A 27706-nucleotide genomic window follows, 5' to 3' on the forward strand; every position below is an offset into this window, starting at 1 on the left:
GATTGCACAGGTGTAAATTAGGGCCTAATTTGGCATACAAAACTTTTACTGCTGGTGGTGATGTACTAGAAAGAAAGAACCATCCTGGACAATCATTTCCAGGTTGAGTTTGGAGGGCTGACTGTCAGCACAAAATCTCTTTTAACTGGTATGGAATCTCTGTTTGGCATGGAAAACACTGAACAACACACACCCTTTTACATAGTAACTTTTCAGAGAAGAACAATATCCTATACTGGATATCTTTCAGCTTACTCTTTTAATTTTTTTTAAAGGATACACGTCCTTCATAGTAGTAACCATGCCTTGGAACAAGCATGACAGTATTCTGCAATGCTTAGAAACTTAAGATGTAATAATTATACTATAAAATTGCCATTGTTTTAAAGGACTTTATATTCTCAAAATTGCACAGATTTTAGGCTAAGAGTTTGGTCTCTCAGTACCTTTATTTCTTAGTTTTAAGTTATCACTTCTATGAGATCAGTAAACAGTTCTGCTCAAATCTTCCCTGATACTTTTGGCACTAATTTCTGCTCTACAGTAGTTTTATAGCACACCAAGTTTCCCTTTAGGGCAGGTACTTCCAGGACCTCCTTGCAACCTGGTTTAAAGATGTTTATTTCTGAAAGCGCATAGCTTTAAAGCAGTATCTTGAGCTGGTGCCCTTCACAGATTGCATTTAAAAAAAATCAATCCAGCGATCAGCAGTGGTGCTGAACTGACGAAGCACATTTCTGCATTATCCCTTCACAGGGTGGGTGGAAAAAAGTGAGTTTTTGGAATAAAAATTGCAATAGTGACCCACCTAACGTATAGGGATGGACTGAACACAGTAAAGCAAGGTTTTTGTTCTGAAAAGAAGCTATTTGCATTTAAGAGCAGCATTAGAAAAGGCTTTTTCGATTGGGTAGTAAGATTGAAAAAGCCAAGCAAAATGAGAGGATTTCACGTTTCTCATATTTCCATTTGCACAGCTAACGTGTTCAACTTAACTCAGCATTGCACTAAAAAAAAAATCACATATTGTTTCTTTCATAAACCTTTAAAACCCTTAACAAATTAGGCCATATATTTTTAGTATGGTACTAGAAAATATAAGGCATTTGCTGAACGTCCAATCTATTGTTTACTCTGTATGAATCTCTGTATGAATCTCCATCCATTTGCACCCAAACTCCGATTGTATCAAAGGAGATTTCCTTACTTTACTGGCTCCCATGATTCCCGCTCAAAGCCCCTGTGAATTGATTGTGCAATTGAGGACTCCATCAGATCGACATATCTAACAACAAGTGGAGCAAACAGGTCTTGAAGGTGTTTGTGGAATTTTCCATTGCACAAATTATCTAGAACAGATAAATAAAAGTATAGTAAGAAACAATTGTTACTAAACCCTCTGTAACAACCCACAAGCAGTGGCATTTTATTACACAATGAATACGCTGGCTAATATGAAGAAATTTCATAACTGGAGTTTGCATTGGGAGTCCTGAATCACCAAGATCTGTGATAAATACAGCACGATTGAGCTCTTAACTGGAACAATCAAAGAGTAGCTCTTCTCCATTAGTTTCAAACTTAGATATAACAAAATAATTACGCACTATTTGCTGTTATAAAAAGAGTACAAATGAAACGAGAGTGTGGTAAACAACACGGCCTGTGCAGGCTGGGAAATCAGTGCTTCATTAGAGAATCACTACTCTTATTCAGGAAACTGTTTTTCTCTTATGAAGGACCTCAATACTCATTAGGCATGTCTTAAGAAGCTAATTAAAGCCCTGATCCTGCAATAGGCTCTTTTTGTAAGATTGGGGCCTAATTTACTAACATGGGTTGGATGGGACTGGATGGCACTGCGTGGGATTTCCAAGAGCACTCAGAATTGGCCTAATTCTGCTCCCATTGCTGTTAACAGGAATTAACATCATTGGCTTCAATGGGAGCAGAGTTAGGCTGATAAGGGGCGCTTCTGGAAATCTCACCTGTCCTACCAGCATGTAACATGATAGGAAAGAAAACAGTTCAATCCTTGAACACTGTTAACCTTGCTTCTTTGCATTTCTCTTGCGTATAACGCAACCTTATATCATTTATTTTACTTAATATAAAACCCAGATGTCTTTCCTTTCCTTTTATTAAACTCTTTGGGGCGGGGGGACTCCATAATTTGTAAAATATGGTGCAGGTAGAAATGCTTAATGAAAATAACAGTAATTTACTAATCATCGATTATGCACTCACCAACACGGAACCTGAGTGAATAGGACATTACAGAAGTTCCACTCCCAGACTTTGAACAGGAATTTATCTTTACTTAAAACAAATTCCTGAGCAAATGAAAGGCAGGAAAAGAAGGTTTTGTTTTTTATATTAAAGTAAAATAAATAAATGATATAAGCAGCAATTTCCCCCTAGGGCAATCACAAAATTTAAATGATACATTTGTTTTAAAGTCCCACCCCATACTGGTTTGCTGTAAAGTATGGAAAGGCCAGAAATAGCATCAATAACCTGGCAGACTTGCCCTATCAAAAATACATGGTCAAAATACAATACATACAGTCAGGACGGAGGAAATCATTTAGGAGCTGAAATAGTGGAAAGCTGTCCCACGTGTCTGGGGCTTGCAGCTCTAATGCAGCATCCATATCCACCGCAAACAGTGACAGGAAGGTTTCTGCATGTTCAACCATTAAGTCTGACCACCATGCAAAGGCCTTAAAATTTGGTAGAAAAAAAAAACAATAATAAAGAAATGTATTAGTCCTATTAAAGCACAGTCAGTGAGATGAGACCATTTATCTTAAAAACAAATGTGCATCCCAGGGAAAATCAGCTTTATTGTAAAGAGAACAGTGCTTTTAAATGTTAGCCATGGCATATACAGTGCAAATCACATAAATTATGCACCTACCATTTTGATACAGAAATGTCTCAGAGAGCATATATTCAGAACTGCACTGTAAGACTAATCAGTTGTAACATGACAGAGGAGGTATGTCTGTTCAATTTACAATAACTCACTAACATTTTTCTCGAATCATGCTATTTACGGGAGGAGTTAACTAGTTCTTATTCTAAGGTATAGAAATCTGGGAGTTTCTTCACTGTGTTTGTGGGTTTTCTGCTACATTTTTCAATGTTTTTTAAATGTATTTGGATTTGCTATTACTGTTCATCTTGAAATGCTAGAAGCCTGCACTTTCATAGTCTTTCCTAAAATCTCTTATCTAGAAATATTTCAAACATCACCAGTAAAAATTACTACAGCACCTTTCATTTTACATGGTTAGGTATAAAGCTCTTTAAACTTACTAGCATTATTTACAATGCCACTTATTATGAAAATGTTTATAACCAATTTCAGAACAATGTTATTGACATGTCAGGATACCAGTATTAAAACATCAAAATCAAGCCAGGACTTTACTGAGGTAGGAAACATATATAAACTTGAAAACCAAAAAATATCAGTGAAGTAACTCATTTTCATGCACATGGGTCCTTAAAATTCACTGTACAGGTTCTCTGAAGTGACATTCACATCGTACATGGCTCAGATGCGAATGTGTTTCAAACGCATGCATGCGTGTTTAGTAATCACTTCTGGCTGGGAACATGCAGTATGAGCGGTGCTGTCAATTGGACCGTGTGCAGTAATTTTTAGGTGATAGGAAACTACTCAAAGATTTAAAGTGTCTACCTAAGAAATATCATCCCTTACTTTCCAAGAGAAGGAAACCTAATAAATAGGCACCAGACTAGAAAGGTGGAACAAAGAAGACTGAGAATGAATGTGTCAGTTTAAAGAGAATCTGTCAGCCAGGAATATGTATTTTTGCCACCTGGAAGGAAGTTTCTGGCAGATGTGAATGGGCAGAATGGACTTCTATCTTTCTTAGGGCTCGATCTTGCATGCATTGAAGTTCTGCCACTCACATCAATGACAGCAGCATTTGTTCATTAATCCTTATTATTCAGCTTGTTTTAGAATGTTGCAGAGCCTAACAGTCATCATCCATTAGACTAAGGAGGGTGTTTTGCCATACATAGGGACCTGTACCTCGTAACAACATTCCTGCCAATGGCAGAATCCCTTGAACAATTTCCCATTTGGTCTCCCTTGTACTCAGCTTCCAGATACACAAGCTACAAAGCTATGGGAGGTTTCAGAGTAACAGCCGTGTTAGTCTGTATTCGCAAAAAGAAAAGGAGTACTTGTGGCACCTTAGAGACTAACCATTTTATTTGAGCATGAGCTTTCGTGAGCTACAGCTCACTTCATCGGAAGCTATGGGACTGAGTGTCCATTTCACTATCCCAATTTTATGCCACTCTAACTCCACTGACCTCAACAGAGTCACACCAGCATAAAACCAGTGGGAAAGAGTAAAGAATCAGGTCCACTGTGTAAGAGGGCTGCATGTAGAGTTAAGATAATCTGTAGATGGAGTGTATACAAAGAAATAATCTTCAGTACAATCCTAATTGTATAAGTGTGGCCTGCCTTGCGTGCCAGCACTGGGGAATGAGGGATCAGAAGGTGTCCCCTTAGCCCTTCCACTGGTGCATCATAGCACCATTTCCCGCACTCGGAGGGAAGCAGGCGTGCCATCACTGAAAAAAAATCTGCCCCCCCTGGATATTCAGTAAGCCCAGGGTCAGATGCAAAGACAGTCTTGGACTTTTGCTACTGTGTTTGCTGAGTAGTTATTCTACGACTGCCATGAACAATGCAAGGCCACTCAGCACAACTGAGTGTGAACCAGTGCTGTTAGCTGATCTCTCTGGGGTTCATGTCTAAAAGGGAGAGAGAGAGAGAGAGAGATGTGAAAATGCTGCTTTGATGTGATGGTGGGTTGGATATTTTTACATAATATTCTTGAGCAGCGAGATCAACTGAAGCAAAAGGGGCAGGAATCAATTCTGCTTTCAACGTCTACTCAAATTTTCTCCAAAGATAAAAATCTTAAAAGCTATGGTGGTTGACAGTGTCCCTTTAAAACAATTTTTTTTTAAAAACTAGTTTGGAAGAGTTGATACTTGCGATGCTAGATTTTTTCTGGCTAGACCTTAAGAACATAAAATGCTGTACCCTTGCCAAGTTATTAGTAAATGGCTCTGAGTGCTAAGAATCCTGTTAGTAACTTTGTCCATGAAGATGAACAAAATCACTATTTTTGGGGGGCGAAGAATATTTTCTCCAACAAATCCGAAGATATTTATTTAAGAGTCCTGCAAGAAAACCTGCTTTCATGAGAAAGAACTTTTTAAAAAGAAATTAACAAGAAAATTATGTGATCACTTCTGAAAAACATAGTCATACTTATATTTCTGCTGGAATTATTAAATTCTACCTTCATAATTATCCAATTCATGTCTGGGATTCCCCCACCCCCTTCACAGCTCGGCACTAATTTCTTGAAATGAGAGAAGTAACATTTCATCACTCAAAAATCTCTTTCTATTTTAGCAACCATCTACTTACCTGCTTTGTTTCAATATGATTTAAGGAAAAAAGTGTGCTTTCTATAAAAACACACCTCATATTGTATATCTTACACACAGGTACACATGTATATATGCATATCTTCAAAGAGTTAAAATACATATATACATATACATACATATACATAGAGAGAGAGAGAGGGCAAGATTAAAAATACATGAAGGATTAGGTCTTATGACATTTACAATCATTCTTCCATGTGGAGGAGAATCAACTTTGGAGACACCTGATGAGAGAAATGACATTCATCTAAGCTCTCATGTACTATAGTCGTGTACATACTGTACAATGGAAGTTTCTTCTGCACTTTTGTCTGGGCAACTTTATTTCTTATTGTGACTAACAAAAACAACTTAATAAAACATAATTTGTCCATGTTAATATTTTTCAACATTTTTCCATAGGGTAGTGGTCATTTGGGGGCTCTCAGATTTCTTTTATGAGTTTGTAATGTGTATTGGTGGCATGTTTACATGCATTCACATGCTAGAACAAAAGGCTGATGCATCCGATGAAGTGAGCTGTAGCTCACGAAAGCTTATGCTCAAATTTGTTAGTCTCTAAGGTGCCACAAGTCCTCCTTTTCTTTCTCCTTACAATGTGTATGATAATCAAGGTGGGCCATTTCCAGCACAAATCCAGGTTTTCTCCCCCCCCCCCACCCAACACACACACACAAACCCACTCTCCTGTTCGTAATAGCTTATCTAAAGTGATCACTCTCCTTACAATGTGTATGATAATCAAGGTGGGCCATTTCCAGCACAAACCCAGGTTTTCTCCCCCCCCCCACCCCCCCACACAAACCCACTCTCCTGCTGGTAATAGCTTATCTAAAGTGATCACTCTCCTTACAATGTGTATGATAATCAAGGTGGGCCATTTCCAGCACAAATCCAGGTTTTCTCCCCACCCACTCTCCTGTTGGTAATAGCTTATCTAAAGTGATCACTCCCTCGCTTTACCTGTAGCTCACGAAAGCTTATGCTCAAATAAATTGGTTAGTCTCTAAGGTGCCACAAGTCCTCCTTTTCTTTTTGCAAATACAGACTAACATGGCTGTTACTCTGAAACCTGTCATTGTAAGGAGAGTGATCACTTTAGATAAGCTATTACCAACAGGAGAGTGGGTTTGTGTGTGGGGGGGGGTGGGGAGAAAACCTGGATTTGTGCTGGAAATGGTCCACCTTGATTATCATACACATTGTAAGGAGAGTGATCACTTTACATAAGCTATTACCATCAGGAGAGTGGGGTAGGGGGAGAGAAAACCTTTTGTAGTGATAAACACCCATTTTTTCATGGTTTGTGTGTATAAAAATATCTTCTGTATTTTCCACAGTATGCATCCGATGAAGTGAGCTGTAGCTCACGAAAGCTTATGCTCAAATAAATTGGTTAGTCTCTAAGGTGCCACAAGTACTCCTGCTCTATCAAGTTGTGGGTGGTCTTTACTAACTCCAGGTAAATAGAAAAAAAAATGCCTATGAAAACTCATTTGGAGTAATTAAGCCCACAAGTTTCAGAGTGGTAGCCGTGTTAGTCTGTATCAGCAAAAAAAACGAGGAGTACTTGTGGCACCTTAGAGACTAACAAAACCCTTAAGGTAGATTTAGTTACGTTGATATAAGCAGAAAATGTAGACAGAAAATCTAGTAGCTGATGAATTTAACCATGAAGATTTTATTCAAACATATATAAAATACTGAGAAGACATTTCTAAAATGTCACAGTGTGTAACACTCCTGATAACTGAGCTTACATATAAATATCCCTGCAGGTATCTCCTTTGAGTAAAATGCAGTTATTTTGCAAAATTTCATGAAATCTCAACAAGATATTGCACAATAACAAAGGAAACAATGTGGATATAGTTGTACATACCATAAAAGCGACATGATAAAACCACATTCAACCTATTGTTTTCCTCATTGGGGTGAAATTCACCCTAGGGACGGTGGTCAGCACAATTCCTGTGCACGACTTAAGTCCCACTTAGGGTATGTCTACGCAGCAATTAGACACTCATGTCTGGCCTGCGCCAGCTGATTTGGGCTTGGGCTAAGGGACAGTTTAATTGCGGTGTAGACGTTTGGGCTCAGGCTGGAGCCCAGGATTTAGGACCCTGAGAGATGGGAGGGTCCCAGAGAGATGGGAGGGTCCCAGAGAGACGGGAGGGTCCCAGAGAGATGGGAGGGTCCCTGAGAGATGGGAGGGTCCCAGAGAGATGGGAGGGTCCCAGAGCTTGGGCTACAGGTGGAGCCTGACCATCTACACTACAATTAAACAGCCCCTTAGCCCAGGTTGCGTGAGCCCAAGTCAGCTGGCACGGGCCAGATGCGAGTGTCTAATTGCAGTGTAGACAGACCCTTAGACCCCTCAAAATAAGACTCTGTGTTGGCCCTCTGGACAGGGATGAATGTCACCTTTTCAGATCATCATCCAAAGTAGGAGCAGAGTATACATGTTCTCCTCCTATTGCCACAAACATGCGGTCTCTGATGAAACCCTTGTGTTCCGAAACCATGACACATATTTTCATCTTCTCAATGTAGCGGACAGAACACGGGCCCAGCATTATAGCCACTTGCCTCACAACATGTTGCCATTATATAAATAACGAGCATCAAAAGAGTTCTTTCCTTACAGTGTGCACATAGAATATATGACGGTGATGAGTGGAATAAAGTATTATTTTCTGTAGATAGTCTATCCCAATTTACATGTAGCTCTGTGGCATTCTGCTCTTTCAAACTCATACAGCTATTCTCCCAAATAAACGAAAATAAAGATTATTTCACTCTTCACCACAGTATATTCTCTCTCTCTATATAAATACTGTATATCTAGTACAGTACACACACAGACAAAATTAAAGGAAGACTATTATCACCCTGTTTATTACTTATTTCATAATTGCAATGGTGTACTATAGATTAGGTAAATGCAGAACAACATAGGTAACAACAGGCTGAGGAAAGATTCCAGGCAGGTAGGGTTGTGTTGGGATGTAACTGCAGTGCTTGTAAAATATACTCATTGTTACATGCTTGGACTTGGATACTGTCCCACGTTTACCCCTCTGTGGAGGGCTACCAATTCCACAAGCAGTTACTCTGAAGTTGCTGTTACATTCCTTGGATCAAAGTTACAAAGCAAGGATAACCCAGGTAAAATCCCATTAGGAAACATGGCACCGAGAGGGCATGCACGAAATATGACAGGAGGTGACTCATTTCATTCAGTTTAGTCACATACCTCTTTCCCCTGCCAGGATCATCCAAGATTGAATGAACAGTAGAAAAACAGGGAGGAAATTTAAATATGCAATCAGGCATTAGTTGGGACTCGTGGATGGTTGTGTTGTAGAAATAAGTTAGATTGTACTGTAAATTTAATATACATCAGAATGATTTTTTTCGGTGATTGTGACTTTATTTATCAAATTTTTTAATGCAATATATATATATATATAAAAATGTGAAGAAGAGAAAATAGTGAATGATTGTAACAATACTGAAGTTATAAACAAATAATTGTTAAATCTGAGTTTTAAAATGATCAGCTTTACAAGAATTATCAAAGAGTACTGGATTTGCAGAGAACTAAGGGCCAGATCCTGTATATACTTACACACGTGTGACTTTACTCATGTGAGTAGTTCCACCGAGATGGAAATCTCATGACATCTCATCAATGAGGTTGTACACCTCAATGCAATTACTCACATGTTCAAGTGGTCACAAGATCAAGACCTATGATACTGAGGTGCTCATATATTTTGGACTTAGTGAGATATGGATTCCCTGTTTAAAAGTCTCATTAAAACAAGAATCTTTCTGCTAGACGGCTTTGAAGAATAAAGCTATTTTTCATTTTGCTAAGTATTGGATAACCTATATATTCAGTAACAGAGAACTATTCATTTCAGCCACAGCAACCCACAACCAGGATACTCCAAACAGGCCGAGGAAGGAGTAGCTGACTGAAAAGCCACAGTGAGTAAAAGATCATCATATTCAATGACACAAGTAAAAAACAAAAACAAAATTGTTAAAAGAATTTTATAGAGAAAGAAACAGACCAAAAATAGCTTGAACCTTTGCGGTGCTTTTTCTTTGCTACAGTGCTGAATGGTGACAAGTGAACGCTGTTTGGATGAGGCTGAAACTGATTCATTTCATTATGCTTGAAATATAAACATGACTTGTTGGAAACCCGTGACCCTTCTTGAAAGTGGACAGACTTTAAATTGTGATTAGCCAGGTGGGTTGGCCAGATTCAGCTCTCACTGACACCTGTGTGAAAGGATGCACACATGTAGACGAGAGCAGAATTTGGCCAATTTTGCTTAACTCCTCCCCTCCTCTAAAACCTGACTTCCCCAAGTTTATTTTTTCTGTAATTATATTTTGTCACTGTTATTTAAGAAGACCAGGTGGCTTTAACAGTGATATGAAACCACGTGGTGCGTTTCAACATTCACCATAGCGAAATGAACAAAGCTATCCAAAATCAACAAGACCCTGTCCAAAGCCAGGCTAGAGCCTGCTGCTCACCTCTGCATGGTGCTCTTCATTCTGCTGTAGAACTTCAATTACCAGTTCTGCCAGACGTATTGTATCTTCTAGCTTTTTGGCAGGAGTGACTAACCGGCCTACATTTTCTGCAGTACAAGAACTTGAGTTAAAATGGAGTGAAATATGAGAGGCTAGATGTATGGGCAACAGATGAAGTGGAAAAAGTCCCATAATAGTTAATAACTCTAAAAATCTTTTCATGCAAGTGTTAAATGCTCTATAATTAGTACTGAGCAAACTGTAAAGCCACATTTGTTATTTGTACTATGAAAACAGTGCTCCAGCTCTGAATTTCAAAATACTGTATGAATTGTTTTACTTTCCATTTTGAGTTGGTGACACTTTATTAATTCAAATGAGAATAGCAAATTCCATAGAGACAGCATCTCTCTATTAGCAGATGAAAATATGTATCTTTCTGGGTAGACTGTACTATTTTATATTTGATGTACACATACTTTTTAGAGTTTCACTTAAATGGAGCTTTTAAAAAAATTAAGCTGTTGAATATAACAGTGATACATTAATTTCCATGATATACAGTGGGTGTGCTTAAAAAGATTCTACTGTTCTGAAAGATTTTTACCCATTTAAGAGATATTACTTATATAAATATATATATAATGGGGAATGCTGAACTCCATAAAAAGAAATGTCAAACTTGCTGAAACTTTATACATGGGTCCAACTATATAGAATAAAAATTGCGGGTCCAATTCAACACTGGTGACTCCTGGATGTAACTACACTGAAAACAGGGGAGTTATGCTTGAGTAAAGTTGGAAGGACACAGTGGTAAATCAGACCATGTGTTTATAGGTACAGTTTTATGGGAAAACATATTCAACTTTAAAGCATAAAATCCCTTAAATAAATCACACAGTTCAAATACCGAAGCAAGGTGGAGAAAACACAGAGCTATTTCATACTATCTTGCGGTGTTCTCCAAACCTTCTAAAATGAAGTCAACCTCATGCTTACGTGCATCAATATACTAATGCTTATGCATCAATATATTAAATGTTATGTATAGTAGACAAACACCTTTCGGAATATTTCATTAGAAATCTGAATAAATAAATATATAAACCCCACCACTCATTAATAATCCAGATATCAGTGAAAGATTCCAAGGAGCTGGCCAAATGCAACAGTGGCTCTTTCTACACTAGCACTTTTGTCGGTAAAACTTTCGTCAGTCAGGGGTGTGAAAAACACACCCCTCTGACTGATATAAGTTTCACGGACAAAAGCACTGGTGTGGACAGCGCTCTCCTGCCGACATGGCTACTGCTGCTCACTGCGATTAATTATGTCAATGGGAGAGCTCTCTCCTATCAGCATAGAGAGGCTACTGTAAGGCCTGTAGTGTAGACACAGCCAATGAGATGGGTCCCTAAGAACAAAAACTGGTGGCTCACAGCTGTGAAAAACTGACTTAGGGCTCGTCTACATGGGAACACTCAGGAAAGTTAATTCGAATTCACTAAACATGTGAATTTAAAGTGGATTAGTTAAACTGCATTAAAACCCCTCTGCGGGTACCCTAAAGCCATGCCAGCACTAGAGGGGCTACAGGGGCAGCACCATGGCGCCGTGGCTATACTGCTGTAGTGCCGTCCTGCGGATGCTTCTAACAGGGACAGAGGGGTTTCCCGTCACTGTAGGAACTCCATCTCCCTGAGCAACAGTATGTAGGGTGATGGAAGCATTCTTCCATCAGCCAAGCTGCTTCTACCTTGGGGGTTAGGCTGTAGAACTATAGTGCATATGGCCCTGAAACACAGCTGTAGTTATGTTGACCTAACTTTTAGGTGTAGAACAGGCCTTACAGAATTAAAGTGGTGTAAATGCAGTTTAACTAATCCCCAATTCAGCAAAGCTCTTAATATACACATGTTTAGGTCCATCCCTATTTAGCAAGGCACAAGACTGGGATTTTCAGAGGAGCCGGAGGGAATCAGCTGAAATTCAACTGGAGCTGGTTGCCTAACTCCTTCTAGTCGTATCTGATTGACTCAAACATGAACTTAAAGTTAAGCACAAACGTAAGTGCTTTGCTGAATCAGTGCCTGCAAGAATTATGGATGCTGTTTTGGCCCCTCTGAAGCCTATGGGAGTTTTTATGTTGACTGTAACAGGCCTGAAACTTTTTTTGAACACATCCCTATAGTTAAATGGTTTCTCATTAAAAACAATGGCCAAAATTTTCAATATCGGAAGCCTAAAATTAAGGACCTAAATCCTCAGTTAGGCATCTATGTCGGTGCCTTGAGTTTTAAAAAAGTGATGAGCATCTAAATCTGAAATCAATGGGAGCAATAGATGTTCGGTTCCTTTAAAAATCAGATCATTTCTATTTATGTAGCACCAAAGGCCCCAATACTGTGAAGCAGTTTTTGTGCAGATGTTCTGATGGGTTGGACTTTAAATATAAATAAATAAATATGGACTTTAGGGTCATCCCCTTCTAGGGTGACCAGATGCCCCGATTTTATAGGGACAGTCCCGGTATTTGGGTCTTTGTCTTAGTATCCCCCAACCCGTCCCGATTTTTCACACTTACCTGTCTGGTCACCCTATCCCCTGCCCCAGTTTGAAAAGTTTTCCCCATGTTTCCCTTCAAATATTTTCTGAAGGCAAATACTGAATGGAGAGCTCATTATTAACTTCTCATTCTTTCTTTTATCCATGCAAACATCTCAGCAGAGACAGTGTTTTTCTTTTGTGCAATAACAGGTCACAAAAACCTTCCAAAATACATGGGTGCTTTTCCCACAGCACTGAAGTCAACGGGAGCTTTGACATTGACTGCAATGTGAGCGGTATAAATCCCGGTATGGTTTGTTCTTTCATTCGTGGCAGGGATCTGCTCTCAAACACAACTAAATGACAAAAGTGTTAATAAGAACAACTGCTCAGAGATGCTGTCTTTAAAGAAAATATTTTGCTTTATCAACTTTGGCAGCCAACAGATGTCAATCTTTTTTTTCCCCTTATTTTAAATATTTCCCTGGGTAAGTTACTATACATCAGAATATTCTGTTGAGATAGCTGGAGCACTGACAGTTAAATGAAACGTATACCATATACTTATCAAACATTTGATACAACATCGTTTAAAGCTCATACATATTCATCGTTATCATGCAAAATGTTATGCAACAACAATGTTATTTTGTGCTGACGTTGATATTTGAAAATGTTGCATATGTCAGACATTGCTAGACAAAAAATGTGGACATTCTGAAATAAATACTGCTATTTCTACGTCTCTAAAAGCCTATATTGTTGTGCTAGATAGTTTAAAAAATCCTTACTGTAGAACTAGCTTCCTAATATTAAACTAAGCTAAAACAACGAAAAAACACTAAACTAGAAGACAGTTGAATAAAAGAAAGGAAAAATGGTTACAGTACTTGGTGTTTGTCTAGGTATGCCTTTGAGCATCTGATTTATTATGTTAGGCTGAGTTTGAGTGGATCGTGATGGCCCAGCCGGTGGCTTAGGCTTAGCTGGACGAGCTGTTTGTCAGTGATGGAGAGAGACACACCAAAAGTAAAGAGACATATGACATCATAAACAGTGACTAAAAGATGTAAACTTTGAAAGAAAAGCAAGCAGAAATGATAAAACAGAAATGGAATAAGCTCCTCATCGTTACTTGAAGTATTACACAATTATAACACCATTTGACGACAAACATTTTAGAAGTCATCAGATTCTATGACATTACAGTGCTTTGCAATCAAGATGCTTAAAATCCAGTGGAATGCTAATTGCATTTCATGTAGCCAAGCGCAAAAAGGAGGAGTTTAGTATGATAATTAAAACTTATAGCTGTGTGTGAGAAATCTGAAATAATATTGCCTGGTTTTTGCACCCTATAATGGTAAGAAAGGTTCTCCTATTGAAGGTGCCCCAATGCCTATTGTGAGGTTTAATATGGAAACAATGAACATAGGAATTAATTGCTTTGCAAAGACCAATTACAGATTTTAGACTTAAACACCATTGTTGGTGAAAGGGAGCTATAACATATTCTTGCATTCTTCATGCAATTTAAACATGGAAAAAAATCTGTCACTTTTAAAAATGTGTGCTTTCTGATTGTTTCCAGCTCATTTAATTATTTTCAACTTGGAATTCTAGTGGCTTTTATATTCTGGGTTGAATCATATATAAAACTTGCCAGCTCTATCAAATATGTTACTTGCTATTCCAAATGTTAGAATACTGCAATCAGGACTTGACCCATCTGTCATATAGTTTACAATATCAGCATAGCAAAAATTCTATGAAAATAGCCTTTCCTTCTGCATACACATAGACAAATCATATATGATGAATATACTGGTGCTATAGTTACTGTTATATTTAATAACACCTTTTAATAGCCCAAGTACTGTACTGTGACTATTTTAATTATTTTGTTTGTAAGGAATCTGGCATATTTATCTGGACATTCTGTTGCCAAAAGTTCTTTCCATTTTGCTTGCATTTTCCAAGGGGGGAGGGAAGGGGTAAATTAGTTTGGCTGCTTCTTTAGACAAAGTGGATTTGTGGTTGTTTTTAATTCTGATAGTGTTATAGAAATTAATAGGGTATAGAAACATCTATCCTGATAAACCATCCATTAAAGAGTAGAAGTTTGAGACACACATGCCCTGCACGCCTTTAAGATGTTAAATGATTTAATGTAGAGCCTCATCTTAAAAATATTAGTTTTTTCTGCTAACAGTTGAAACAAATCTATTCAATCAACTTCAGAAACAACTTGATCCTCATTTGTCATCTACCAGAAGGGCCCCTTTCTCAGAAATGTTCCTTACACCCCCCACTTAGTGAAAATTATATGCCTTTAGGGAATGATACTACATATTTTCATTCTGATTCAACATTTCAACAGGAAGTCAACTCAGCTACATACTGATGGCCCTTAAGTTCAGCTCACATATTTAAAGAGACTATTTCACAGCAAAACATTACAAAAGGAAGTTTGCATAAGGATCCCAGGATGGGGAGTAAATCTAAAAGATAGCTACTATACCTTGGCTCCCAGATACATCCATTAGCCATGTCATGGTAACACCTCTCTGTACAATTTAATCTGTTTGGTTCCCATAATGTGACTGGCATGTCAGAGAGATAGACAGTTTTTCAGAACAGTACCAAAGCCAGAGGAAAACTGCGTCCAGGAGAAGCAGGCAGTTCAAATCCTGCAGTAATCTAACCCTGCATAAACCTAGATATGTTTCAGCTATTGCACTGCCAGCTGCTGAAATATCTATGGATTGCTCCAGACCTAGATGCCTACAATACCCAGATGAAAAATACATTTTAGGCTTTATTGGCATCTGGATCCTACAGCTGTTGAACAGGCCTGGCGAGTGCAACCTCAATGGTTTTCTATTTTTGTGGAAGCGTCAAAAGCAGAAGAGGAGAAAAGAAATAAGGCAGTGTATGAAAAGATCGTTAACGCTGCAGGCCTTAGCAAGTGACTATTAAAATATACATGAGACAACTTAAAAGAGACTTTTGTTCCGTGGTTGTCAGCAAATTGTCCCAGTGGGTGTGTGAGAGATTTCTCATTCCACCAAATACACTTCAATCCTACCCAGCATACCACTACTGTAGCCTTCTCATGGGGACAAACGACCATGCCCAATTGTAACACGTGATGGAGAGTGTCATGTATGAAGGCAGGTTCATTATGATGAGGCCAAACAACTCACTGACTCACCAAGCGTTCGATGCTTTCATTTTATTTTATTTTACTTTTCAAGAGCCAAATCCTGGGCTTTTGCTTGAAGTCTGAGTAAACCTGCGTCCGGAGGGCTGGAACCTCATCACAGCAGCTGGGAATGGCTTAGCTGTAATGGTTTCTCTTACCTTTTGGATCAGCAGGAAGAAATCTCATCACTATTTCTATTCTAGACTGAGACTTTTTGTGTTACTTCCATCTTTGCTGGCCCTATGATTGTAATGTAAGGAAATTAAATTTTTTTTTTGGCCCTGATCCAAAAAAAAGCACTTAAGCACATGCTAAACTTAAAGCACACAAGTAGTCCCATGACTTTCAATGCCACTACTTAGGTACTTAAAGTTACACATGAGCTTAAGTGCTTTGCTGGATGTGACTCCCAGATAGTTATACATGTACAATCTTATTTGATTCCTTTAAGTTTTTGGGTTAATATTTAGCACCAGAAATTTGCTAGAAGAACAGCTCTGGATGCTTTAACATTACAATGTTCACTAAATTCAACAGTACAACTGCACATTTTTTTTAGTGTGTCAGATTAAGTTTCACTTTGATTTCCGCCAACACCTTTTCTTCCCCATTGTTTTTTTTTATTCCATTTCAGTATTAATTTGCGTTAACATGAGAAGTATTTTATATTGTTCATTAATGTGTGTCCAACTGACTTACAAACCTGAGTTATTAACGGAAAGGCAGCAGCTAGGTGTTACTCACTCACTATCTGGCAAATTGTTGCCTCCCAGCTATTAGCTGGACAAATAAGAAATTTATAGAACAGCACCAGGGCCTAGTCTGGCTATTGGACTACTTGTAAGAACATGAATTACCTAGGTGAGTAAAGATTGCAGGGTTTGCTCCCAGTATGCTGTATACAGCAACTAGTGTAACACACACATTAAAAAAAAAAGGCACCATTATTTTGGGTACATACTTTCTGTAATATTTCTTGGATGCTATCACTAGAGATGGTACACCCTTCAAAGCAGGGTGATGGATTTGTGTATGTGTAACACTGACAGACCCCTGTCGTCGTCGGGCAGGATTGAACCTGGGACCTCTGGAGCTAAATGCGTGAGCTGCTACTGCATGAGCTAAAAGTCACATGGCCCTTAGCTACGGCTGTAGAGCAGACTCATTAATCTCTCTCTTTAAGTGATCTCAGTGCCACTAGATGGGACAGAACACCTCACCCAGGAGGCATGTGGGTTACGCATGCAACTTCTGAGTATGAGACCCATGAACAGCCATACCGGTAAAACTGTATTGCTTAGCGACTGCAGAAGGGGAGTGAGAAAGGCTGAAGGGAATTCATTTAAAGATGCTAATACTTGTTAAAAATCATTGCACAGTATCCCCCCAGCTGTAATTATAAAAAATGGGTTTGGCAAAATGGCTTCTTCTGCGCTTCTCAGTGGTCGGATTTCTCTCAAATGAATGCCTTACACATTTGACTCTGTGAGCGCTGAATTGCGAGACATTCCGGGACTCACATTAGTGGAGACCAATAATGCTTGAGGTCTGCCAGGCTCCCTTGTGATGGTCCCATGCCATTCAGCTCAGGATGGTCTAGCCCTCCTGCCCAACACGATTCACGCAGACTATGAGATCACGCCTATCCGCCTGCCAACACACAGAATACAGTTATCTCTGGTGACATGGCGGGAATACAACGAGCAAGCTCAGGAAGGGGGATATGCAGCCCAGGGTTTAGGGTCAGCACTAGGCCCCAGTGCCCCAAGTCCTATTTTGAGGACTCAGGTGGCACTCAAGTGGTGCTTAGGCCTCACGCTTAGCCTCGTCGGCGCTGGATGGTGCCCCAAAGAAGTGTAGAGTCTGCCAATTACATCTCCTCCCCACTTCCCTAAAAATATAGTTCTGAGCCCACCCTCCCCATACAAAATCAGTTCTGGACTTCCTAATAACATCAGTGACTAAATGATTTGGGGCTTTCCCCCGCCCCACTGATAAATGCATCCTGCCCTAGCCCCAATAGCTCCTGGGCTGTAATTCCTACCCCCACTGCTCTAGAAAATGAGCAGGCAAGCCCCATCCACTCCCTACCCTCTCCCTTCTTGTGGGTCCTTGCACTCCTTTCAACTCCTCACCAGGGCACTAGCCCCTGGCCAATGCCTCTCTGAAATCACAGGCTGGCCCTCCTCATCCCTCCCTCTGCCTCAGTTCTGGGCCCCTGCTGCTCCTGAGAGTCTGGAGGTATCTCAGGGGCTAGAGGCCACCAACCTTCCCCCCACGACCACATCCTAGGGCGCTGCATTGTAGGAGCTAGATGTTTCCAAATACTTGTCCCTTCCACCAACCCACTGTTTGCTGAAGAGCTGGTTAGAAATTTTGTTATCCTTCTCCTCTGAAAATCTTGACTTTTTTGGGGAAAAATATAAAAAACTTAAGTATTTCGAACAAAAATGGAAAGAGTTGGGTTCTGAAATGCCACCAGAGTATATTGTGGGAGTTATAAGTTTGGGTGCATCATGCCCCCATTCTCTTCTATAGGCCAGGCCCATTGTTCAGACTACATTTCACACAATGTTCCACGGTCTCCCCTATTGGTGGGTGAGGAGATGCATCCTGGGAGACAGAGACTGGCTGGGGAGCCCTGCCCACAAGGAGAATGGGGACATGAGGAAATTGGACTACAGATTCCATGGGTCACCATAGCAGAATATCTGATTTGAAGTACTTTGGCTTTGACCGAAACGTGAAGACAGTTCAGTTCTGGGGGCTGTGTGTGCATGGAAAAGAAAACGCTGTGGAAAGCGGACACTTGTCACCAAAAAAAAAAAAAGTGTGTAGTTGAAAATCCAGTTTTCCATCGAAAAACAGTTGTATGGAAAACTTTCGGCCAGCTTTGTGCTGCTGGAGAGAAGGGGAGAGGCACAGCATCTGTCACAAGGCTGTTTTGAAGAAGAAAAGGAGATGGGATTCACTTGGTGGGGCTTGGAACCATTGACTCCTCATCGCTAGCCACGACTGCCCTCTGCACAGGGGACAATCCACTGACATTAAACATTGGGGGAAGTCTTTAATGGGATTCCCCTAAGTGACCAGTGAGAGTCTTAAAGAATAAAGAACAGACTCAATAACAGGAAAACGTTGGCGGAGGGGATGAGGTTTCTTCTGTTACATGGAGACTGGGAGTATTTTAAGTAAAAAAAAAAAAAATCTTAGGAGTTGGATTATAAATTGGTGTTGGTTTGTGGCTTGGAGATAGGAGGCCTCCAGGAACCAACCTGTTAGTTCAAGGATACAATGCCGCTGTCAAGAATCTTGGCAAAGGCTAATCAGAAGCTGCAGATAAGAGTCACCCATTTATATGTTGTCTCCCATCTTGGGGCGAGAGCCAATGCCCATTAAAGTGGATGGGCAGTCTTTCTATTAACTTTGGATCAAGCTCACTGGGAACTGAAGAAATTTGTATTGACTCAGCTATGAAACAGCTCTGAACAGTAATCCCATGTGCAGATAAACAGGAGCCATGACACCAGAGAGTCCTCCCGGCTTTTTGGAACATAGACTCCTAGAGTAAGCGCAAATGCTATTCCACTCCTGCCCAACAGCAGAAAGCAAAAGAAACACCTGCTCTGGCCATGGGAATGGGGGCTTGATGGGACTGGCAGGAAGTGACGTCCCTTCCCCTCGGGGATCTTGTTGGATTGGGGGAAGGAAGAGCAGGGCTGCCTGTCTTTCTATAAAAAGAACAAGGAGCTGGTGGCACCTTAAAGACTAACAGATTTATCTGGGGAATGCCCAAATAAATCTGTTAGTCTTTAAGGTGCCACCGGACTCCTTGTTGTTTTCGTGGATACAGACTAACACGGCTCCCCCCGATACTTCTCTTTCTATGCTGCTCATTTCTCTTCTTGGCTGCCCTGGGGAGCCTCTTCCCCTCCACCATGATGCCCAGACTGGGCAGTTTAGGTGCTCTGCTGGGGTCACCACTGGCTCCCCCTCTGCCCCACACGGTGGGGCATAAAAAGGGTGCTCCCACCTCTTGGCACCATTTGGACTGGTGCCAATCTTCTCTCAGCCCCATGTGCTTTGAGCTTCAGCTGATCACCAAAAGCGGCAGGAATGGTTTTATGCTGATTTACCATTGCTACTGCTATGGAGGTGAGCCTGCACAGGAGTCTGGTTTGCAGAGACCATTAACAATACGTGTCACCCTTGGACAGGGGTTGGTCTGGGCAGTGGGGGAGTGTGTTTGCATACTGTGGACACAGTGAAGAACCCATTCGTTGGAACCTTGCTTCCTTGGACAAGAGGAGGATCGAGGGGATGGGGTGAGGTTAACAGTAGCCTATTCCCTTTATAGTGCATTGGACCAGGCTGTGCTGTCACATTCATGAAGTTGCGGCTGACCTTTAACTGCATCATTCATGCCCATGTCTCATTCTCCTGCTGCGTCTGCATCAAACACACTTGTTGCCATTTGCTACGGTCACCTGCTTTCCTCCTTTTCTCACCTCTACTGTCCTCCTCAGAAGAACCAAGTACCAAAGACCAAACCCATACAGAATTATACGAGTACTGTGTCCAAAAAGCTGGAGAAGTAAGTTATTGCAAACTATTAATTGCCAAGTAAAACAATCTAAAAACCCTGGCCTGGATTTCCATTTGCAATAAAGCCACTTTTACATCACTCTAGCAGTGTCACATGGTGTTGGTGTAAATGAGAATCGGGCCCTTTAAATCCTCAGCACTTCTTTGATGACTGCCCTGCATTTCACAGTTCCTGTACTTCCGGGATACTAGTCTACAGCAATTCTTTTCTAAAGGAACAATGAATTCTCTATTTCTGTAAATAGCCAGAGGGAAACCCTTCCAGGGTTTCGAACTCCTTAATCTGAGTGTTAGTACTTTTTGTCTTATTAATAATTAACACAGATTATTAATCCTGAATTGTTTTAGCAAATTATTCTCTTTAGTGTTCTATTTAAAACCACACATTATTTCTAAAGGGAAGAGGAGAGGCTAGGTGCACTTTGGGAAGGAGGCAGGAAATGCATGGGGGTGATGTTTGGGGCAGGGTGGGGGGGTAGGTTTATGCAGCTATTTTCAGTATCTCAATTTTATTCTTGCTCGAGAGAAAGAAACAACATAAACAGAGCAGTAGCATTCACATTTGGCCCCAATTTAGTCAAAATAGGTCAGGGTTCCATAAGGGAAATAGGATTTGGCTCTATGTGTCCTTCGCTGGGTTCAAGCAACATAAACCTGTGTTTCAGAGTAACAGCCATGTTAGTCTGTATTCGCAAAAAGAAAAGGAGTACTTGTGGCACCTTAGAGACTAACCAATTTATCTGAGCATAAGCTTTTGTGAGCTACAGCTCACTTCATCGGATGCATACTGTGGAAAATACAAAAGATGTTTTTATACACACAGACCATGAAAAAATGGGTGTTTATCACTACAAAAGGTTTTCTCTCCCTCCACCCCACTCTCCTGCTGGTAATAGCTTATCTAAAGTGATCACTCTCCTTACAATGTGTATGATAATCAAGGTGGGCCATTTCCAGCACAAATCCAGTGTTTAACAAGAACATCTGAGGAACAGTGGGGGAGGGGGGAAGGGAGGAATAAACAAGGGGAAATAGGTTACTTTTTATAATGAATCAACCATTCCCAGTCTCTATTCAAGCCTAAATTAATTGTATCCAATTTGCAAATTAATTCCAATTCAGCAATCTCTCTTTGGAGTCTGTTTCTGAAGTTTTACGGTTGTAATATCGCAACTTTCATGTCTGTAATCCCGTGACCAGGGAGACTGAAGTGTTCTCCGACTGATATATGAATGTTATTATTCTTGACATCTGATTTGTATCCATTTATTCTTTTACGTAGAGACTGTCCAGTTTGACCAATATACAAGGCAAGGGGGCATTGCTGGCACATGATGGCATATATCACATTGGTAGATGTGCAGGTGAACGAGCCTCTGATTGTGTGGCTGAAGTTATTAGGCCCTGTGATGGTGTCCCCTGAATAGATATGTGGGCACAGTTGGCAACGGGCTTTGTTGCAAGGATAGGTTCCTGGGTTAGTGGTTCTGTTGTGTGGTATGTGGTTGCTGGTGAGTATTTGCTTCAGGTTGGGGGGCTGTCTGTAGGCAAGGACTGGCCTGTCTCCCAAGATTTGTGAGAGTGTTGGGTGGAGTGGGGTGGGGGGGGGGGGAGAAAACCTGGATTTGTGCTGGAAATGGCCCACCTTGATTATCATACACATTGTAAGGAGAGTGATCACTTTAGATAAGCTATTACCAATAGAAGAGTGGGGTGGGGTGGGGGGGAAACCTGGATTTGTGCTGGAAATGGCCCACCTTGATTATCATACACATTGTAAGGAGAGTGACCACTTTAGATAAGCTATTACCAGCAGGAGAGTAGGGTGGGGGAGAGAAAACCTTCTGTAGTGATAAACACCCATTTTTTCATGGTCTGTGTGTATAAAAACATCTTCTGTATTTTCCACAGTATGCATCCGATGAAGTGAGCTCACGAAAGCTTATGCTCAAATAAATTGGTTAGTCTCTAAGGTGCCACAAGTCCTCCTTTTCTTTTTATAAACCTGTGTGTTTTAGGTAAATGGGGCCCTCCGAAATGCCCCACCTAATTTCCCTGATATTAACCATGTCATAAGTCTGTGTCGGGTCCTAAAAAGATGATGGCCATTGTTCTTATTTTACTGATACACTGGGATCTGTGCTCAATTAAATCCAATGTAATTATTTGTAATGGGTGCACCTGAAATTATCATACACTACTTTTTTTTTTTGCTGTTTCTTGCGGACTTATTTAAAGAGAAAATCCATGCTTTGTTTTCTGAACAATTCATTTTTGTTGTTGTTGCTACTAGGGCCTGTTACCAATACCACAAATATAACAAAAAACAAAAAAAGATACTGGGCCAAAGTTACAGAGGGGCCACTCCTAATGCTATTAGTGAAAGAGGCACCCACGGAACCCAGAGCGGAACTTGGCCCAAGATGCTATATTTCTTTTTAAAACCAATTTCTTTCTGGAAACAGGTTTTGAAATCAAGTGTATTTCCACAACACATAAATAATGACTTAGGAAAAATCCCTAACTGTTCAGATCTCAAGAACTTTCAAACTAAGGATCCTGCTGTGTAACAGTAATGAACACATTGGCATGTTGCAACTCCAGAATCACTACTGAGAAGAAGTCCATTTTAATAGTATTTATCTGACCTGCATTCTTGTTTCATTACATGTTACCAACATGTTACGAACAAAAAAGACAAACACAACTTTGATCTATCTGTAGTGTTAGTTACACATTAACAAAGAAACCATTTTCCCCCAATAGGGCATAAAACAGAAGATATGAAAAACAAAAATGAAGATTAGTTTAGTTATAAATGTGCTTATCAGGTGATTTACACTAACGGCCAAATCATCCAAACATTTTTCTGCCAAAAATTTGTTTTTGTTCCTTTGGAAAACAAGAAACTTTCTCTTCAGTATAAATACACCTCCATATTAGGTTGTACCTTCACTATGAAATACTTCTGCTCTACACTGTATCTTAAGGGAGAAGTAAAAGATAGTATGTATGTTAAGACAGCACAAATTAACTCCTTAAGTATTATTGCAACTCCACCTTCAGTTTATAGGAGTACATATCTTAAGGAGCTATGAAAGGAAAACAAAGATAAATATAACTCAACAGTCCTAGCAATTTATAATACATATACAATTGTTCACCTGCATCCTTTTGATTCTCTATATGAAAGAGAGAGAGCAACAAGGAGAGAAAAGAGAGAAACAAGAACAGATATGCAGGATTAATGAGCAAGTGGACCAAAATGCCCCCCAGTTATGTGTGATATATGACATTTGAAAAGAAAATAAGTTGCCCCGTGACTCCCACCACCACGAAGCATGGTATCACCAAAAAAGACTCCTTTCACAGAGGTGAAAGAAAATGCTGCACAAATAGAAAATTAGTAAACTTAGTGAACTAAGCTCTGAGAACATACAAGAGCTCACCAAGCAACAACTTCATATGTTCCACCCAGAGCTTGGTGTAAAAGAATAAATAAAATCTAGAAAGAGAACAAGTAAAGCATTTCTGCTTGAGAGATAACAGACAGAAGACATGTAAGATCTGATGTACAGAGAAAGGACAGCTTCATATGATCTTATACACAGGATTGTTTAAAGATCTTATACACAGGAAAAGGGATGGCTTTTTCCAAATGTCCTTTATCTGACCTCTAGCTCATTGTTCCCCAGTGTAGCTGCTACCTTTTGATTGTGTACCAGTGACAAAAGCACTTTACAAATTGGGGTTACACAGAAGCAAAGTAAAAATGCATTCAGGTCACAGACATAAAGAATAACTGAAAAAACTTACGGACAATCTGAGTTTATCACAAACAAATGGCTTAATTGTCTAACCTGTTTTAGGCTGATAAAAAGTGACTGGACTTCTCACACTGGGTTTCACAGACAGAAGCAACAGACAAGCCAATGCTAAAAGACTTGAAGCAAGGAAAGTGAGTTGGTTTGGATCTGGATTTTCTTGAAGTAATGAAAACAGAAAGAGTGAAGACAGCATGGAGAGGAGGGTGGTAGGTACTCACGAATGGTTAAATCCATCACTTGAGAGGCCAAGCAGAAGACAGGATGCTCATACATTTCTCTCTTTTTCCCTATAAAAGAGGATTTGGGCATGCAAGAGGCTTAGGTCAGAGGTAAAGAGGTTATAGGTCATAGGTCAGAGGAAAACTTTACATTAGCTTAAAAGGAAAATAGCTGTAGAGTATTTTGGGATACACACAGAATAAAAGAAAAAAAAGGAGATTTAAAATTGGAGATCTACTGGATTAACCATTCAGCATGCCCATGAGTCACAAAAGAGGTTGCGACCATGATTCTAAAGGTTTATTTTGAATTGTTTGCAAGAATATAATGATCAAAACATCATGAATAAAGGGAAATAGAATTCTATTGATTTAAGGCTCCAAGATACTAAGGATTTTAGCCTTCAGTATCTAAGGCTTTTACAGGTATTTCTTCATAAACATAGCCTCAAGCAATGCTGCGACTGGTATTTCCTCAGTGGTTACAAGTATTTCTTAAATGTTTGGCTATTCAAATAGAAGCTTTTTAATGTCAAAATCATATTTGTACAGAGAAATGCATCACATGTAGAAAATTTATTTTTTACAAACTATGTTAGCTTGTCGTGGACTATGCTCATGAGAGAAAACCTGATGCATGCAGCTGGCGGATGTTGGGTTGTTTGAATTAACAATCCCAGCATGCTTTGAAATTGGTGTCACAACCACTTTTATAGAGACAATATAGAAAAGTGGCTGTGGCCAATCACAAATAAGGAAGGAGAGAAGCAGAGGAGAGCAGGTAGTGTGGAATGAAGTATTTCTCGGAAAAGGTAGCTGGAAAAAAAAAAGTTTGTTGCTTCAAAGTATTCCCAGACCTAAAAGTCACAGTGCGAAAAAGAGGGCAGATAATTAACACAACCAAGAAGAATTGAGGCACAAAAGGAAAGTACACACTAACTGTTCTACTTTGGAAGTGAATGCATTTTTACTTACAGATCATAAAGTTTGTTTTTGCATAGATTTATCTGAAAGAAGAGAGCAAATCTTACCAACAGGTTAGTGATATTTACACAGAGACCTAGGGAAGCCAGCATTTGGTAGAAGCATCCATCAAAACAAAAGTTGCTTTTTGATTCTGAGTCCTCCTCCGTCCTCGTCAAGTCTATTTCAACATTGCATTTTACAGAATACACCAATTAACATATCCTGTGAAGTTGAGTACTTCGATAAATTGCCTGATAATACAGTGCTTATTAAACCTTCAATCCTTCTCTATTTTTGTCACTCATTACCAAGTCAAGAGTTGATAAACATCCTTTTAGTGCCCAATTCTTAAGTGTTTCTCACTGGATGCATAACAATGAATTCATTACCACTGGTACACAATTTGCATTGTCAGACAGAAAAAATAGAAAAAGAGAGGACACACCATGTACAGAACCTAGAAAATTTGACATGTAATAACCCATGCCCTCATATAAACAAGGGCTAGGAACAAATCAGATGGTGATTTTTTTTTCTTTCAGTAATGTCTTAGAGGCATATAATGTGAATCTAGCTTTAGTAAAACTTTATATTTCACACACAACAGAAGACCAAAATCCAGAATAAAACAATTCTTTTTGAACATACAGCTTTCAGTTACAAGCACTTGTAAAGTTGTGTAGGAGTTTCGAATTGCTGTATAGCAGCCAACAAGGTAACAATGAAATCTGATTAACATGTGAAGAACTAGCTGATCATCGAGCTCCAACAAAACACATATCCTCCAGCAAGTTTTAAAATGTCTTTTTGATGGCTACATGTGTCTCTGGTCACCAGTTATTATTCCCCCATAACTTAAAAGGTCAATGATATCAGCTATGCTGGATTTAGAGTGACAAGAAAGAAATCTGATGCAAGAATGGGATCAACTGATGACTTCCACTATTCACAAAGCAAAAGCAGTGAAACACATCCCAGAAAAAGACATTTTAAGTTGGCTACAAACAATTAAGCAGAGATAAAACATTTCTTAGCTTCTTATATTTTGGTTGTTCTCTGAACTCCACTGTCACAAGCAATTAGCAGCATTATCCTTTTCAGCTACAAACATGACATCCCACGTACTTCTAATTTTTTTTAAAACAAAGACACGAGTACGATTGTTGTACAACTGGCCAAACGCACTAGTGCTCAGAAGAAGCCATGATTCTGTTAACCATTTCATCTTTTTCCTAGAAAAAGAAATATTTCGCTAACCTCTGCTCTTAATTCTTAAAAAACAAACAAAACAAACACCACAAATACATTTCCCAGCCAATTCCATATTCCCTTTGACTTCAGTTTTATTGTCAAGCAAATAAATAGTTAATTCATTGTTTTAAATAACCGCTAGCGGTAGTTTCCACATAGAAACACAGTAACATTTTAACACCATAAAGTAATTGCCTTACCTTCAATTTTGGCATACTCTGATAGTCTAGTATAGTTGACTAAAGCAGCTTGCTCCAAGCATTTACGGATGACTGTTTTTACCTCCTCTTGAGGGACAGGAGTAACTATGTCTTTCATCAGAACCTGGACATAAGAAAAACTGATTTGATGTGGCACCAAACACACACACCATTGATCTTTTTTTGTTTGTTCGACAAACGTATGAGTACCCAACACTAACCCAGTGTGGCTATTTTACTCTATGTGGCTCACCTCTAGTGGCCAGCCTACATAGTAAAGTTTAAAAGACCGAGTGCACTTGATTCTTTTGATCAAGCAGTAGAAACTCACACCTTTAGATCCAGAAGCCGTAGGTTCAGACCCCACCGAACCAAAGCTGCCACTGCGGCATTACTACAGGTACCCTTTCTGCAAGCACCTACTTTACTCAGCGACATGAAGCTTTTTAGAACTGTTATTTCTTCAGACAAGTTTCCAACAATTAAATTTGAAGGGTCTGATTCATCACCCCATTACACCAGTTTTATGCCAGCATAATTCCATTGAATCCGTGTTCCTTAATTTGCATCATCTTGGGACACAAAACTGGTTTAACTGGCTAGAGAATTAGGCCCATAATTCACAATATTTAGAATTTTCTGTACACTGCATTACAGGGTGTAATCCCCCTCCAAAATCTACTCATGCCCGTGAACGAACGGATGCTGTAATGTGATCTAATTCAATTTGTGTGTATATCCATGCATAAATATAATTGCCATGTAAACTCTACTATATGATTGAATAAGAACATAGGAATTTTAACCTGC

General features: G+C 39.6%; 1 protein-coding gene across 7 annotated transcripts in view; it reads right to left on the reverse strand.

The window, feature by feature from the left end:
- Positions 1-27706, reverse strand: part of CADPS (calcium dependent secretion activator) — a 389541-nt gene that overhangs the window by 77641 nt on the left and 284194 nt on the right. For 3 of the 7 annotated variants that reach the window (XM_073350983.2, XM_073350982.2, XM_073350979.2), the window contains 4 exons: positions 26897-27020; positions 10075-10181; positions 2567-2723; positions 1208-1349 (listed from right to left, as the gene is read on the reverse strand). In XM_073350983.2, the coding sequence (XP_073207084.1) occupies positions 1208-1349; positions 2567-2723; positions 10075-10181; positions 26897-27020 (530 nt within the window). Of the gene's footprint in view, positions 1-1207; positions 1350-2566; positions 2724-10074; positions 10182-23598; positions 23617-24479; positions 24549-26896; positions 27021-27706 lie in introns of all 7 variants that reach the window. The other 4 variants (XM_078853539.1, XM_073350978.2, XM_073350980.2 and 1 more) reach the window with 2 other exon arrangements.

Source organism: Lepidochelys kempii, chromosome 7 (assembly GCF_965140285.1).
Source record: "Lepidochelys kempii isolate rLepKem1 chromosome 7, rLepKem1.hap1, whole genome shotgun sequence".
Taxonomy (NCBI): Eukaryota; Metazoa; Chordata; order Testudines; family Cheloniidae; genus Lepidochelys; species Lepidochelys kempii.